Here is a 15,622-nt window from a genome sequence, read left to right on the forward strand (position 1 = left end):
GTCGAGGTCCCTTCCAATTCTACTGTTCTATGAGTCTGTGAATGAGAGGGAGCGTTGCCTAGTGGTGAGGCATTCATACATTCAGGTAATAGCCAGGAGGCAGGGGTGATGACCAGTGACCTCTCCCTGCCCCCTCCCCTGTGCAGAGACTGCCTCTTCTCACAGCCTAACTCTGCAGCGAGTTGTCACGGATCCACCAAGGTTTTTAGGCACCTAACACCCACTGAGAATTAGGAGCCCAAATACCCGTCAGGACCTGAGCTGCTGTTCTCAATCCCCCTCTCTGCTGCAGGAGAGGGCAGGATTGTACTGAAGAATGAAACAAGAAAACGTTATCCAAACACAGATCCATCACCTCTCCCCCTCCCCCAAGACCAACTCTCCAAGCTTTACAATGAGGTATTACAACCAGACTATACAGCAACATGGAACATCTCTTTAATGTATCGTCAGATACAACCTCCCCTGCTTGTCCCCCCCCCCCCCCAACAGGTCAAGGACACCGGCGGTCCTCTGGCTATGGGGCTATCTCCGAACCTTGATGGGAAGCACATGTCTTCAGTTTCATCCACCAGGAAGGGAACAAAATAATAAAATAAAGCAAGTTAATTTTCCCCATAGCCACACAAGTGTCCTAGAAACCAGCTGCATCAAAGGTGGGTGGTGGGTTTTGTTTCTTTTCTGGTTTACTTTTTTTTTTTTTAATTTGTGGTGGCGTTGTGTTAATGTCCCAAGCTGTGTAAAAAGGGGGTAATGGAGAATACTTGTTGTTATACATGGCTTCCCCTTGGAATATCCAAACCTGGAAAGAGACGCTGCAGCTGTTATTTCTCCTTGCTTTGATTGGTTGGTTGGTTTGGTTGGTTTTTTTTTAATAAGTGTCTCCAACATGTAAATAACCCAAGGGAAGGAGCGGATAAAATAATAGGCAGGAATTGATTACACAATCATCAATAAACTCTATCATCTCTTAGAAGACCAATACACAGCTATGTCCATATACAGCATGCAGTAATGGCAGAAGAAAGACCTTGCTGAGAAATAATGTGGCTAGAACGCTAACAAAAAATAATATATATATGTATATTTATATATACTGTATGTATATATATATATATCCCATAAAAAGAATAAGCATATCCATCCAACTCAACATACAGTGAGTATCACTGTTTCCAAAACAGTATGTAGACAGCCGAGTATCTTCCGTGTTGAACACCAGAGAAATGGATGAAGTTTCAATAACGCTGGTGGAGGAATTGTTTGTCAAACCATTTTTTTCCCCCAGGACTCGTTGACTGTTCACACCAATTTTGCAAAAACCCAAAGACAAGCTGAGATTGCAACCTCTTGCACACCTAGTTAAGAAGAACACTATTTGCGTGTTTCATTTTTAATGCTTAATAAACACACTTCTCTTTTTTTTTGCTTTTTTCATTTTGTTGTTGTTTTTTATGAACTAACAGTTCTAAGCTCATATCAGAAAATATAGTTAATAAAATTAATAATGAATCAGAATCCCTTATTCTCTGTGATGTCCGTGCGTCGTAGAATGAAGAAATGTTTAACCACTGGTTTGCTTTCTTCCTTTTCATTCGTATCGTCGTCATACATTTTTGCTTGTTTTTTAAACTAACACAAATGGCGGCACAGTCCATGAAAAGGAGGGGAAAATCTCAAAACAAGCTGCACATCGGCCTATGCATGTGCTGAAGCAGCCGACTCCGTAATCATCCATATGGGAGAGTTGAGCGGAAAGAAATGACCGAGCCAGCTGCCTCGGAATGGGGGCATGGGTGGGGGGGAGCCATTCAGCCAAATGTACTGGTTGGTCCTTAGTACCTGCACACTTGTCGGTTGCAGAAAGAAGAAAAAGAAAAAGAAAACGATTCAGCTGTGTCAAAATGTCATTGAGACAAAATTGGATTTTTTTTTCAAAAAACAAAAACAAAATGTTTTCCCCCTCTCTCCTCCACCCCCTCCCCCAGATTTCCTGGCAATATTTTCTTTCTTATAACAATTATTTTTCTTGTTTAAATTTTGTACTTTTTCTTCGTGTGGTTGCTGTTGTTGTCGCTACTCCGCGGAATCAGCACTTGGGTCAAAACTTAAGGAGCAGATGCAACAGCAGGAGGGGCAGGAGCCAAATGCAGCCGGCTCTTCTTGATGTGCCATTGTTCCCATCATGCACTGCGCCAGGACCTGCAAAGAGGGAGGGGGAGAGGGGAAAAGCCGACGGTGTTAGCCAAAGGTGTCAAGAAATAAACAAATTAGCCGTGGTTAATTCATACGCACACAAGGCAAGGTCTGCAAAAGTGATGCACGGCACCTCGATCTTTGGATGCCCACCTTGAAATGACTTAAAGAATGCAATGAAAAACCCGTGGCGGGCCCATGCCAGCTGACTCGGGCTTGTGGGGCTGTTGAATTGTGATGCAGACAATCGGGGTTGGGTTGGTGAGGGTTTGGGACCCTGACAAGTAGGAGAGTTGCAAAGTTTAGGTTGCAACCTGAGCCCAAGTTCCTATGCTCTAATCAAACATCCCCTTAAGCCCAAGTTAACTGGTGCAGGCCAGCCACAGGTGTCTAACTGATGGGTAAACATTTCCCTAGAGGTCAGAAAGAAAGTGCCATGTACTCACTTTCAGGGACGGTTCATGTGTTTCAAGTTAAGCACCAAAAATTTCTAGTGGCTTTTGAAAAATCATTGCCCAAGACCTCTGAGGTGGGGGAAAAAAACCCCTACTGGACCATCCGCTCCATCTCCTGAAGGCCAACACGGGTTTCTACCTACAACACATTCTTCACTGGTTTTCCACCACTCTTGTCCTGGAAGTCTCAAACCACGGTGTTTCTAGCTGTTCCCCTGAATAAATGATTCATTGTCTAATATATTGTACTGGTAGGAAACTTCTGATGTACAGTCTTAAGTTCCTTTTTCTTAGCTTTGGTCTGTGGGTCTCATTTCTACCACACTTAACAAGAGTTTCTAGTACTCACTGAAATCCACATAATTTATTTAAATGTATTTCACTCCTACAAAGGGAAGGCTTGTGGGAGATACCCCATTCTAACCACAAGTTCTAGTACAGGAATATCATCTCTGGCACATAACTGACCATCATTAAGCATGATGATCTGTGCATTTCTGTGTTTCACAAATCCAGTAAGGGCTCACTTCTCACTTCTAGGGCACCATGGCTGGTGTTTGACTTCAACAAAATTCCGGGAGCCAGCTTTGTGTGTTGGTTTATGGAAGGGAACTGGATGGTATCTGAAGATGTTGATACCCAAAGCTCTATGAGTCCTAGGCCAGATTTGGAGGTGGGGAGGCAAGTGTATTCCTAGATGTGTCCTGCAAACCTGCAGAAGAAGCTGTGGGCAGGTATGTCTTTCATATTTTCAGCTGGGAAAATATGCTTACAGGTGTGCCCTTCACATGGATTTGGTTACAGGGAAAATGTCAAGAATGAACTCTGATTCAAGCCACCAATCTTTGAGGCTAATGTTTCTATATATTTTGCTGGAGAGAAATGACATCCTACTGAAAATGGAGTGGAGAATGGAACTGAACATGCAGAGGTTGGACACAAGGTGGCCAAAGAGGAAAACTCGCCATTCGCTGTGCTAACGCGGTGCTGTTTCTTACCACCTCCTTTCCTCTTTGTTGGCAAAGTTAATTGCAGGAGCACTTATTTAGTGTCTTTGTGCCTCTGTGGTATGTCTAGCACAGCAGGGAGGCAAGGGCATATGAAATGCAATAAGAATGCAGAAGCAATCATTCTGTATCCAGATTGTCAATGGCGGGAATGTCATTTTTAAAGCAAGCAAAGGAACATGATGATTGTGCAGGGGAGATATAAAGGCCACACCAAAGAGGTCCCTGTTTTAGCAGTAGGCTCTGTTCTCCTATAAGTTCCTGTTCTACTTGTCTGACATCCCCATGGAATCATGGAGATAAAACCTGGCTTGTTAGATAGTTCTGCAAAAAACCCAACAACTTTTGACCATCTTTTGGACTAACAAGCTCTCCGAGTTTTCCACCTATTGCCTTTGCCAGTGAACCAGACAGCCTCAAATGAGAGGACACAGGAATGAGGAAGATGACGGCAAAAGATAAAATATTCTATTCCTGTCTCAGAGGCAATTCTTCCAGAGTGTAAACCCATGAGTTGCATTCTTCCAGCTGAGCTCTACCAAACGCGTCAACATGCACACAATGGGAGCCTTAGGGTACGTCTACACGACAACCTTATTTCGAAATACTCTCAAGTTGGAGGACTTCTTACGCTGACTTCTGTAACCCTCATGGTACGAGGAGTAAGGGAAGTCGGAGGAAGAGTGCTTGATTTCGAAATAAGCGCTGTGTGGATGCTCCCAATTTCGAAATAAGCAACGCAGTTGACGTAGCTCAGTTTGCGTAGCTTATTTTGAGCTAAGCTCTGCTGTGTAGCTGCACCCCTACAGATGCGACTGGCCTAGTGGTTTGGATCTAGGAGTTGGCCCCAAACATTCCTGTGTTCTAACCCAAGCTCTGAGGCTTTCCCCTCCATGGCCTCATGCAATCACACAGGCCAAAAGGCTCAAAGGAGGCCACTGAGTCCCAAAATCAATGTTCCCCTTCTGAAAACATGGCCCATGGCTCCTTCCTGAGTTTTCCCCATCCAGATACATGGGGTAGCAACACTCCTCTATCACACAGAGTCTTGTGACGGCTAGTTCGTGTCTGGAAAGGCTGCAGTTCTGGTGAGCCAGACAATAATAACCATCACGAAAAGAAAGACACAAATTAAAAGCTGAAAACTTATGTGAGGGGCAGAATTTAGTGCTCCAAGATGTTAGAAGGGAGGAAAATGAGGACATATTTTGACCGGATAACTCATGTGTTCCATGCTATTTTCTCCCCAGTTTTCCAGAAGTCCTAGGCTCTATTGTAGTAATATAATAAAATAAATACATAATAATAACTAATAATTAATACATACCTTTAAAAATAAAGAAATGACAAAGTAGCTAAACACGCTGAAAAGATCCCAACATCAAGATGCAAATGTTTTCTACATGAGAGGGCTGATGGGGAAGATTTTCTGATAGGGTGATACTAGCAGCAGCAAGAAGTCCTCCTGACCCTGAGAAAACTAATGGGGCAGATCTTTAGTTGTGGGAATAACTGCTGGAGACGGAGGAACCCCAAACGGGCTTTAAATCACATCTGTGCACTCCTGGTTTTGGGGACTGCTTTCCCTGGCACCAGTTGCTTATGGGCCCAAGAGGCTATAGCAGCAACTGACAATAGCTGGGAGAGCAGAGCTATCATGTTTGCCACCAGCTCTGGGCTACCAGAACCAGGTTGGATCCAGCACCCTGGAGCGCTGAAAGCATCAGGGGCCCGAAAACTCCTCTGAACCTGCGGAAATTTCGGAGCAAGCTCTGGAGGGAGCCAAGGGCTCGGGGGGCGGAGGGGGATTGTAATGGAACCTTTGCTGGCAGGAGCTAGCACTGCTGCACGCCAGTGGCACTGCAGCTGATAAGGAGGCCAAGCTGTGACTGCTCTCCAGGTTTCATGCATTCATTACTTCCAGCTCATTAGGGAAACATGTGACAGTCCAAAGAGGCCAATTATCAAGCCCTGTAGTGTCCTAGAGAAATGTTACAAGCATCAATTATCCGCTGCAAACATCTGGGAGGAATAAGGCCCTCAAATGAGACAATTTTTCTCTGAATGTCAGTGAATCAGACCAGAAAATTCTCCTGATATTTGCGACAGCAAAAGGGGACAGAAAGGGAGCGAGGGAGGGAGCCACGCAGCATCCAGAGGGAAAGGCTGTGTAAAGATGGTCTCTAGAGCACAGAGTACAAGACGGGACAGGCGGCAGGGTTCTGGACACACGGCTGGCTACACCTCATCACAGGTGTATTTCTTGCTCCTAATTCTTCATTCTACCGACTTAGAACCCTGCAAGCATTAACGGGTGGGCTCCAGGGCTCTGCACAAGGGTTGGAGGCAGGGGCGCCACCAGGAAGTTAGTTGAATTGGAGCTTGCAGTGGTTTGCGGGACAAGAGGTGGTTACTTCTGCTCAGCTGATCCCTTGGCGTTAGCTCAGACACGGGAAAGCAGAAGTGGAGGGGCTGGCCACAGCAGGGAAACTAGCGTGTGGGGAACACATGTACTGACCTTTCCAGGGCGTCAGGACTGTAGTTGTCTCTTCTAAAAATTAAAGAACAAGTCACGGTTAAGGCGAATGGAAAACTCTGTTTAAAGGCAATTCAGTTGCTTCTTCCCCCTAGGGCACGTCTACACTGCAGGGCAAAGTCAAATGAAGCGACGCAACTTCAGCTACGTCAATTGCGGCTGTAGGTGCTGCCTCCACAGCAGGGCCGTGTCCAGACTCAGGGGTTTTTTCGGGAAAAGTAGCCTTTTCCCGAAAAAACTTCCCCTGCGTCCAGACTCAAGCCGCGTTCTTTCGAAATTATTTCGAAAGAACGCGGCTTTTCTTTCGATGGCGGTAAACCTCATTTCACGAGGAAGAACGCCTTCTTTCGAAAGTTCCTCTTTCGAAAGAAGGCGTTCTACAATGTAAAGAGGCCGTCTTCGAAAGAGAGCATCCAGACTCGCTGGGTGCTCTCTTTCGAAAAAGCGGATTTCCTCTATCGAAAGATCCGCCTGCAGTCTAGACGCGATCTTTCGAAAGTGGCTCTTTCGAAAGATGCTTTCGAAAGAGCCTCTTTCGAAAGAAGCCTGCAGTCTAGACATAGCCCAGGAAATGGGAGGAAGGACACACTGCCTTCGGCTTCCCTTCCTCCTCCTTGAATGAGGGTTACAGGAGTGGGAGTAGGAAGTCCTCCTGCTCAACATTATTTCGACATAACGGCTAGCTGCGTAGACGCACGTTTTGTTATTCCGAAATGACGCTGCTGTGTAGACGTACCCCTACTGAGCATGCTCTGACTCCTATGCGACTGTCGGGGAGGCTGTCCCGAGTATTATTAAAGACGGGCCTGAGTCTTGCTGGGCTTGATTCCCCACGGGCTTGGCCCTGGTGCTGTCATCAGTCCCTGTGCAAAGCCAACGCAAAGCACGACCCCTGCACCTCTGATAGCATCAGATGTTCTTGCCAGCAAAGTGGTTTGATGGCTACCAGGCAGGGGAGAACCAGCCCTATAGCTCTGACCCAGAATTCCGGATTGTTACCCCAACATTCCCCAAGCTCGGGGGGAGAGGAGGGTTGCATAGTTGTCCTATTAGAGGCGGGGTCGTTTGCAAAGCCTGGCTCAGGATCTGACATTTCCTCAAGCTCAGGGGATTTGGTGAAGCCCATCTCCCATTGCTAGCCCCACAGTCCTGCCTTCCCTGTGGTGCCCAACAATCCTGGGAAGGAGACAGACCCATCAGTGCTTGCTGGAGGACGACTGTTGGGAGGATTTCAGACAGACGGCCAGCCACGCTGATTGGATCCAAGAACCCTGCCTGTTCTCTAGCACAATGAGTCCCGACGTGTTAATGGAAAGCATCTGCTGGCCCAGGACACAGCATTATCCTCACCAGGGCTAGGCTGTACTATTTTCAGTTGAGGGAAGTGCAGGCTAATGGTGGCAAGGGCTGTACTGCAGCGTTAGGTGCCTGTTGAGAATGCAGAGAAGAGCAGCGACGCGGATAACAGTCTCCGCCGAGCAACAGTAAGGCACTGCCGTGATCCCACACTGAATCTACGGGACTGAAGAACGATGGAGAGAAGATGGCGTAGAGTTTATCTTGGCTGGGACAAAAACGAGGCCTAGGTGGGCGGAGCTGGGGTTGTACTGAATCCTCCACGGTTTGATGCCAGACTCTTCCCCATGTGCAACGGAAGGTGATGAGGCTCCGAATTAGACAGGCGGACAGGAAGAGTGCACAGGACAACCTGCAGCACAGGGAACGGCACACCTCTGCATGCACTGTCCCTTTCTCCGAAGGGGTTACCAGCACTTGGGGTTACTAGTCAACTGTTGGGAGGCAGGTGTGATGGGGGAAATGAACCCAGGGTTGGGAAGTCGGGGGGTTCTGAGTTCTGACTTAGAATCGGATCTTATGCAAGGCACAGCAGCTCTCTGCCTCAGTTTCCCCAGGTATAGATTAGGGATGTAAAATTTCGATTAATCGGCTAATCGAATAGTCGATGCAATTTGCATGGACTATTCAATTAGTCGATAAGGGCGTCTCTGCCTTTGAAGATTAGCAACAGCCCCAGGGCCGTAGCTACACTTGAAAGGCAAAAGTGCCGCAGAGAGTATGGGGCAAGTGCACTTCTCTTCTCCGCTTTCTCTTTCTGATAGAGGAAGCAATGGGGCGGGGGGAGGGGCAAGCGACTAGTTGACTAGTGTGTCGACTAGTCATTCACATCCCTAATATAGATTAGGACTGGTGAATCCCTTGTCATGGGTGGGATTCGTTTAGTTAATAGTTGTAAGGCATTTTGCAAAAGCAAAGTATCATCATTTATTTTTAAATTGACAACTCGGGACAGACCCTCAGCTGGTGCACATCTGCATAACGCTGGACCTGGCCCTAAAATTAGACACTCACTCCAAAGATTTCAAGACCAGTCACTGTTTCTAGGTGCCTTTGATGTACTGGGGGCCTGATTTTTCAGCCATCCTGAGCACCTGCGGATCCCATTGATTTCTTCTGTAGCTCTGGGGTGCTCAGCAATTTGGGAAATCACACACATGGCACCCAAAATCAGAGATGCCCCGAAAGCAGTGGAAACTGCCAGTCTTAGCTCCGGCCTCTGATTTCAATCGAGTCCATTCCTAACCTTTAAATTAACGGTTGCTCTATTGGCATCAATGTGATGACACATGCCAGGTCTCTGCAGTGTGATGCACAATTGCAGAATCTAACCTTAATAAGAGGTTGATTTTATTACGGACTTGGTCATCATAGCTGACAAAGCATGCAGCATGATCTGTAATAAAACTTAGAGGGCCATCTGTTTGAAAGATACATGGATTGTTGGTGTAGCAATGGTGTTCCATCAGGGTTGAATTTGGCCCAGAGTGTCTGAATAATGTGCCTCGGATTTGCACTTGTCTCTTATTATTATTCCCAGGATTTCCCTTGGGCTCTTTCTTTCTCTCTCCCATGCAGAATGTTGGCCCCAGCCTTATTAATTGCAACTTTCTAACTAGAATTATCTAATAATACCTGCCTAAAGCAATCAACATTGATCACAATAAAAGGTGGAAATTGAGGTTTTAGGAGATTTTTTTTTAATAAAAAAAAAAGATTTGGTTCCAGAGGTCTTGATAAATTAAAGAGAGAATCAAATTAGCAATTGAATTAAGTGGAATGCTCTGGACAGTATGTTAAATAATAAAAATAAACTGTGGTTTTTTGCAGAATGTATTTATTCAAGATTAGGCACAAAATAAGTCAGGGTCTCTCACCTGTTTGTAGGACTCAGTAAATAGACTGTAGGGCCAAAATGAGGATCAAAGAGTGAATTGGTTCGCTATTACCTTTCTCTTTGTATAGTCATTTCCAATTGTGCAACGTGGTTTTAAATCAGTGCCGTTCTGCAATGGTCATGTTCATAGCCACCCTTTGTGCAGCTGTGGATGACTGTGGGAAATGATATTCTACATTATAGACACCATTGCTTGTTTTAGATTTACAGGCGGAACCTCTCTTGTCCAGCACTCTCTGGTCCGGCAACATGTGTGGTCCAGCGTGATTTTCGTGAGCTGAATGTTCACTTAGCATGGGTGTAGCCAACTTTCTCGCAATCCCATAATCTTTGTTTATACTTTACAACTGCTAATCCTGGCTCTTAGGGTACGTCTAAACTACATGCCTCTGTTGGCAGAGGCATGTAGATTTGTTTGTTCAGCAAAGGCAAATGAAGCCGCGATTTAAATGATCGCGGCTTCATTTACATTTACATGGCTGCCGCGCTGAGCTGACAAACAGCTGATCAGCTGTTTGTCGGCTCGCGCGCTAGTCTGGACGTTCCCCCTGTTGACACCAAAGCCCTTTGTCAGCAGCCCCGGTAAACCTCATTCCACGAGGAATAACGGGGCTGCCCACAAAGGGCTTTGATGTCGACAGGGGGAACGTCCGGACTAGCGCGAGAGCCGACAAACAGCTGATTAGCTGTTTGTCAGCTCAGCGCGGCAGCCATGTAAATGTAAATGAAGCCGCGATCATTTAAATCACAGCTTCATTTGCCTTTGCTGATCTGTCTACTCTACATGCCTCTGCCGACAGAGGCATGTAGTCTAGATACAGCCTTAGTGTTCTGTGCCGTCATTTAGCTCTAATTTACCCCTGGAAGTCTTCTAAGAGCCCAGTGAGCCGTGGAAGTGTTGTAATACTGCTAGACAATATTGTCCTCTTGTGGTTAAGCAAATTCTCTAATTTGGCACCGGCCAGGTCCTGAGGGTGCCGGACTAGAGAGGTACAACCTGTATCGATAACACAGAGCCGCAGGGTTTTGGATCAATGTGCTAGGTACCAGACAGGATAGTGGTATGTAATCAACCTCCAAATTAAACCATAGTGCCTGGTGAGCTACTTCTTAAGTACCTGTCTGTAAAGAGTGGAAAGAAAAATCGTGTCGTCCTGGGAGACGTCAATTTAGGAGGCATAGGCTGCAGATTTCATGCAGCTAGTAATAAAGTATCATTAGAGCTTCTAAAAATTCTAGATAATAATTTTCTAACACAAAGGTAGTGCACCCAACACAAGGTAAGTCTATTTTGGACTTCATTATGACAGATAAAGATGAATTAATCACTGGACTGGAAGTTAGTGGTTGCCTAGGGACCAGTGATCAGACCTGAATACATTCAATATGGGCAAAAGTAGACAGTCCCTAACAGTAATATATATAAACTTGGTGCTTCAAAAGGGCTAATTTTCCAAAGCTGAGGAAAATGATGAGCAAAACTGACTGTGAAGAAAAAAATTAAACAATAAAATGTGAATAAAAATTGAGAGCTATTTAAGAAGATTTTATTAGAGGGACAAAAAGTCATGGTTCTGCCATCAAGAGAGAGGACAAGTTTGTCTAAAAGCCCATCGTTGTTCAATGGCAAAGTGAAGGCAGCAATTAAAATTTATATATATATATATAGGAAAAGTAAAAGTATACAGCAAGAAATATAAGTTAGAAGTTATGATGTGCAGAAAACTGATAGGGGAAGCTAAAGACAAGAAAATGCCACGGGTTGCATGGCTAAGGACAATAAGGAATTTTTTAATGGATATAAAGAATAAAATAACTCCTACAAATGACACAGTTCCAATACTAGATAGAAACTGTACATTTGTCAGTGAGGCGAAAGTGTTCAATACGTATTTGTGTTCTCAATTTGGAAAGAAGCAGGATGATGTACTGTATCACATGTGGACGATGAAGTACTTTCTAGATCATTGGCAACTAATGAGGCTATTGAACAATCATCACTAGGAATATAATATTATAAAGTCAGTAGGTCCAGAAAACTTGCATTCAAGAGTCTAAAAAGAGCTGGCAGAGGGGTTGTCTGGCCCACTGATGTTAAGTTGTAATAAATTCTGGCATACTAGAGAAGTTTAAGAAGAGTGAATGAGTGCACATCCCAATATTCAGTAAAGAAAAGCAGGATGATTCTCATCTACAGCTCTGTTATCCCGTCATCAATCCTAAGCAAAATAACAAAAGCTGATGCGGTGTCTACACTGGAGTATATTTCATTTACATTACATCACACATATGTCATGAGATTTTTCACATCCCAGAGCGATGTAGTTAAGTCAACCTGACTTTGCAATAGAGACCATCCCTGAAAGAGCTTATTTTTTTAGCCATTCAAATAGAAGAGGGCCCTCCAATCCTTACTGTTATTTTGCATTTGTGTTACAGTATCATTTGGAAGCCCCCGACTGAGATCTGTGTCTGACCGTGTCTATAAGAGAGAATTCCCACTGGTGGGATTGACAATCTAAATAGACAAGACAGACAAAGGGCAAGGGAGGGGAAAGATGATGTTTCTAAGGGTATGTCTACCCTTTGCAGCTTTTATCACCAAGGCTGTGTTGACACAGCCCTGTCACTAAAAGTCGGTGCATGTGAATGATTTTTGTCGGCTCTCTGACAAAATACTTCCATCCCCAACCAGCGTGTTTCACTTTGCTAGCAGGAGTGCGCTCCTGCCGAGAAAGCAGCATTCACAATTGCACTTGTCCTGGCAACACTTTGTCATTCCCATGGGGAGGGATTATGCACCCGTGAATGATAAAAGTTTTGTCATTAAGTGCAAGTGCAGACACAACCTTTGTGGGGAAACTGAGGCACACACATTATGTCTGAAACTTTCAAAGTTCGCTAGGGGATTTAGATGCATGCAAATCTTTAAAATTAATTAGTTAAAATTCATCAGAATTGTGAATTTATTCCCTTCAGCGGCTTTGAACAAATCATCTTAAGTGACCAGATCAAAGTCACACAGTGAGCCCTGCAGAGTTAGCACGACAACTCGGGTTTCTTCCGTTCCAATTTAATGCCTTAACCACAAAATTATCCTCTCTTTCCGTCTGCCCTCATTCAATAGGAGATTGACCTAATTAAGGGCTTCATGATTGGCCCATGTGGTTTTTAATCAAATGGGCGATCAAGACATTTCACCATGCATTTTCAGCCCTGTGTCTGCAATTCATCCCTGTGTGGATGTCACTGTGGGATTTTACATAAGCGGTGCGTGTAGCCTACCAGCACCTGTTTCATTCAGCCCCACTGCCCGAGGACAGATCCGGGAAACCAGACACAGAGAGATGCAAATGGAGCGTCTCTGCATAGCTGTAGGGGGATGCACCAGTACACCGTTCAGTTCACCAGACACCCGCTCTGGGCATTTCATGAGGGAGGGGTTGAATCAGCCAAACTCCAGCTCCCATGTGGATCACTAGTGCTTGGTTTGAGCTGGCCTTACAATCCTGCCCCATCCCAAGCGCAAGAGAAGTTGTCTACTTCGTTGCAAAGGCAACCTTGTCCAGCCAGTGGATTTTCTGCTATGTGACCCCTCTGCCAGGGGAAATTCCAAAGGAAATTCTGTGTAAATCCTGAGTAAGTTTCATCCCCAGGGTGCACCAGGAAGGAGCACGTCTCATGATGAATACTCTGGGAAACACACATTTAACGGCCTTCCCCGCCCGGGCACACAAACAGTTAATTGTGCTGGAGGTGTACCTCTGACTGAAAAGCTGTGTCGCTTGTGACACTGATTAACCTGGAAACCTGGTAAGTGAGAGGCTGAAAGACACCATTTTCAGGCAGCTCTAATGACTGTTTAACAGCGTGGTAAAAACTCTGAATGTGTACAACTGAAACAGCAAACTTTTTTAAACACTCAGCAATACAAGAACTATTTTATGCAGGTTAAAAAAAACCATCCATGATTAGTGCTAGAGATAGGCACGGATGCATAAACCAGATTTGGATCCAAACTTCCATGAGTCTGGAGCTTTGGATCTGTAGTATCCCTTGTGCTAGAGAAAGAACAAACTAGTTGGTGAAGAATATGAAGCTGCTGGATGTGGAGAAGTCCCTCTAGTTCTCTCGACCCACTTTGCAGTATTTAGGGTCACCGTGTAGGGTCTATGTTCCAGAATGGACCATGCGCTCCTGTAAAGAACAGCTGACTACCCTCTCTAATTAGGCTGACAAATTCCTTCTTAGGGATTTAATACCTCTTCTCAAATATCAGATCTCTTTGCAGTGAGCTAGCCATCTCCGTCCAGAGCCTTGGAATCCCCAAGGGTGCTGTAACTGACAAACTTGAAACAAAGAACATTTCCCAGTTTCTAATTGGTGATGGAACTTACACTCTGTTAGGCTGAGCAATTTTTTCTTCAATGGGCCCTCTGAAGACGTCTGTGCAGGTCTTTTGTTACCCAACCTGAAACGACAACTCAAAAAGTCCATGCCCACTGGCAAGTGGAAAGACAAAAATATGGGTCCCATCTTGCTTGGCTGATGCTAAAGCAAGGAATTGTGGCCCTCAAACAAAGTGGACAGAAGGCCAACATCTTAGCGGACAAAGGGAATTCTCTGATTCTAGGGTCTGACGTAAAGGCCACAGAAATCAAGGCTTCTACAGCGTGAAATTCACAAATGCCAGAGAATTAAGGAATGAGGTTTGAAGACAAATGGAATTCAGAATGATCTTGACAAACTGGAGGAATGGTCTGGAATAAACAGGATGGAATTCAAGAAGAACAAATGCAAAATCGGAAAGAATAATCACCTGCCAAACTACCCAGTGGGAAATGACTGCTTAGACAGGAATACTGCCGAAAAGAGTTTGAGAACAGATCACAAATTAAATAGGAACCAACAGCGTTGGGGGGAAAGCGAACATCGTGCTGGGATGTACTAGCAAGAGTGTTGCAAGCAAGTCATTTTCCCACTCTGCAGATAATGCCTCAACTGGACCGTGTCCAGTTCTGGGGACGAAGTTTGAGGTGGTTATGGACACGGTGGAGAAAGCTCAGAGCAGAGCAGCAAAAGTTGTTAAAGGTCTGGGACCCAGGATTGGGTTTGTTTAGTCTGGAGAAGAGAAGACTAAGAGGGGAAGTGGTAACAGTATTTGTGAATGTAAAGTCTCGCGGGGGGAAGGAGGGGAGTAGCCGTGTTAGTTTGTATCTGCAAAAATAACAAGGATTCCCGTGGTATCTTAAAGACTCACAGATTTATTTGGGTATCAGCTTTCGTGGCTGAAAACCACTAGTGCATGAATGCAAAAAGTTGCAATAGAGAGGAAAGTGATAAGCTGCACTCCTGATCCACTGCGGAGAGGACAGGAAATAATGGACTTAAAGCGCAGGGAGGGAGAGTTAGACATGACTAAAAACTTCCTAGCTGCCAGGGTGGTTGAGCCCTGGAACAAATTACATAAAGAGCCTGTAGGATCTCCATCCTAGGAGATGTTTAAGAACAGGGGAGGAAAACACCTGTCAGCGATCATCAGAATAACCTCAGTCCGGTGGGGGGAGAGGGACTGGTGCTATAGCAACCACCATTCCTTCTTCTCATTATGCCACTTGCTTCTATGCCTTTGAAGTCCTGATGGCTCCGACTGCCGGGGGAGGGGGTGACAGGACCGCATGCAGCTCTGCTGAGTGGCACATGAAAACTGCAGGATGACAGAGGTGTCACATTTCCCCAGAAGCCCACGTTGCTTCCCTGGCGGTGGAGGGGCTGTGGGGAGCCTGTTTTCCTGCTCCCCGAGGGCAGAACGTAGAGTGAGCCTTCTGCGAGGGAATGTTCCCCTTTCACTGAGGTGGGAGAGATGGAACAGGCCCACTAGGGGGACGGATGCGCCCGCCCTGTTCTCCACATCTGTAAAACGTTTCGAAAATCACCCCCGAGGCACAGGCCCTCCCCGATGGAGACGGGAACTCGGCCGTGTGCTTTGCCAGGCTGCGCCATCACCTCAGAGCTTTTGGTTTTACTGAACAATCCGCCCCTCCCCCCAGTGTGTTCATTTAATCTGGAATCCCCGATTAAATTTCCTGTCTACAAAGAATTTCCTGTCTACAAAAAATCCCGTTTTTTTCCCCTTTGTAGACAGGAAACATGCTTGTGTCACGGTGCCGCCACA

The 15,622-nt window shown here is 45.5% G+C and overlaps 1 protein-coding gene across 5 annotated transcripts in view; it reads right to left on the bottom strand.

Annotated features, from left to right (window-relative positions):
* Positions 1 to 466: 466 nt before the first annotated feature.
* LOC102451467 (neurotrimin) overlaps positions 467 to 15,622 on the bottom strand; it is a 740,339-nt gene continuing 725,183 nt past the window's right edge. For 4 of the 5 annotated variants that reach the window (XM_075909354.2, XM_075909355.2, XM_075909353.2 and 1 more), the window contains 3 exons: positions 6,177 to 6,209; positions 2,047 to 2,202; positions 467 to 1,849 (listed from right to left, as the gene is read on the bottom strand). In XM_075909354.2, the coding sequence (XP_075765469.1) occupies positions 2,102 to 2,202; positions 6,177 to 6,209 (134 nt within the window). In that variant the 3' untranslated portion in view covers positions 467 to 1,849; positions 2,047 to 2,101. The remainder of the gene's footprint in view (positions 1,850 to 2,046; positions 2,203 to 6,176; positions 6,210 to 15,622) is intronic. The other variant, XM_075909357.2, reaches the window with a different exon arrangement.

This window comes from Pelodiscus sinensis, chromosome 25, assembly GCF_052426305.1.
Source record: "Pelodiscus sinensis isolate ZL-2025 chromosome 25, ASM5242630v1, whole genome shotgun sequence".
NCBI lineage: Eukaryota > Metazoa > Chordata > Testudines > Trionychidae > Pelodiscus > Pelodiscus sinensis.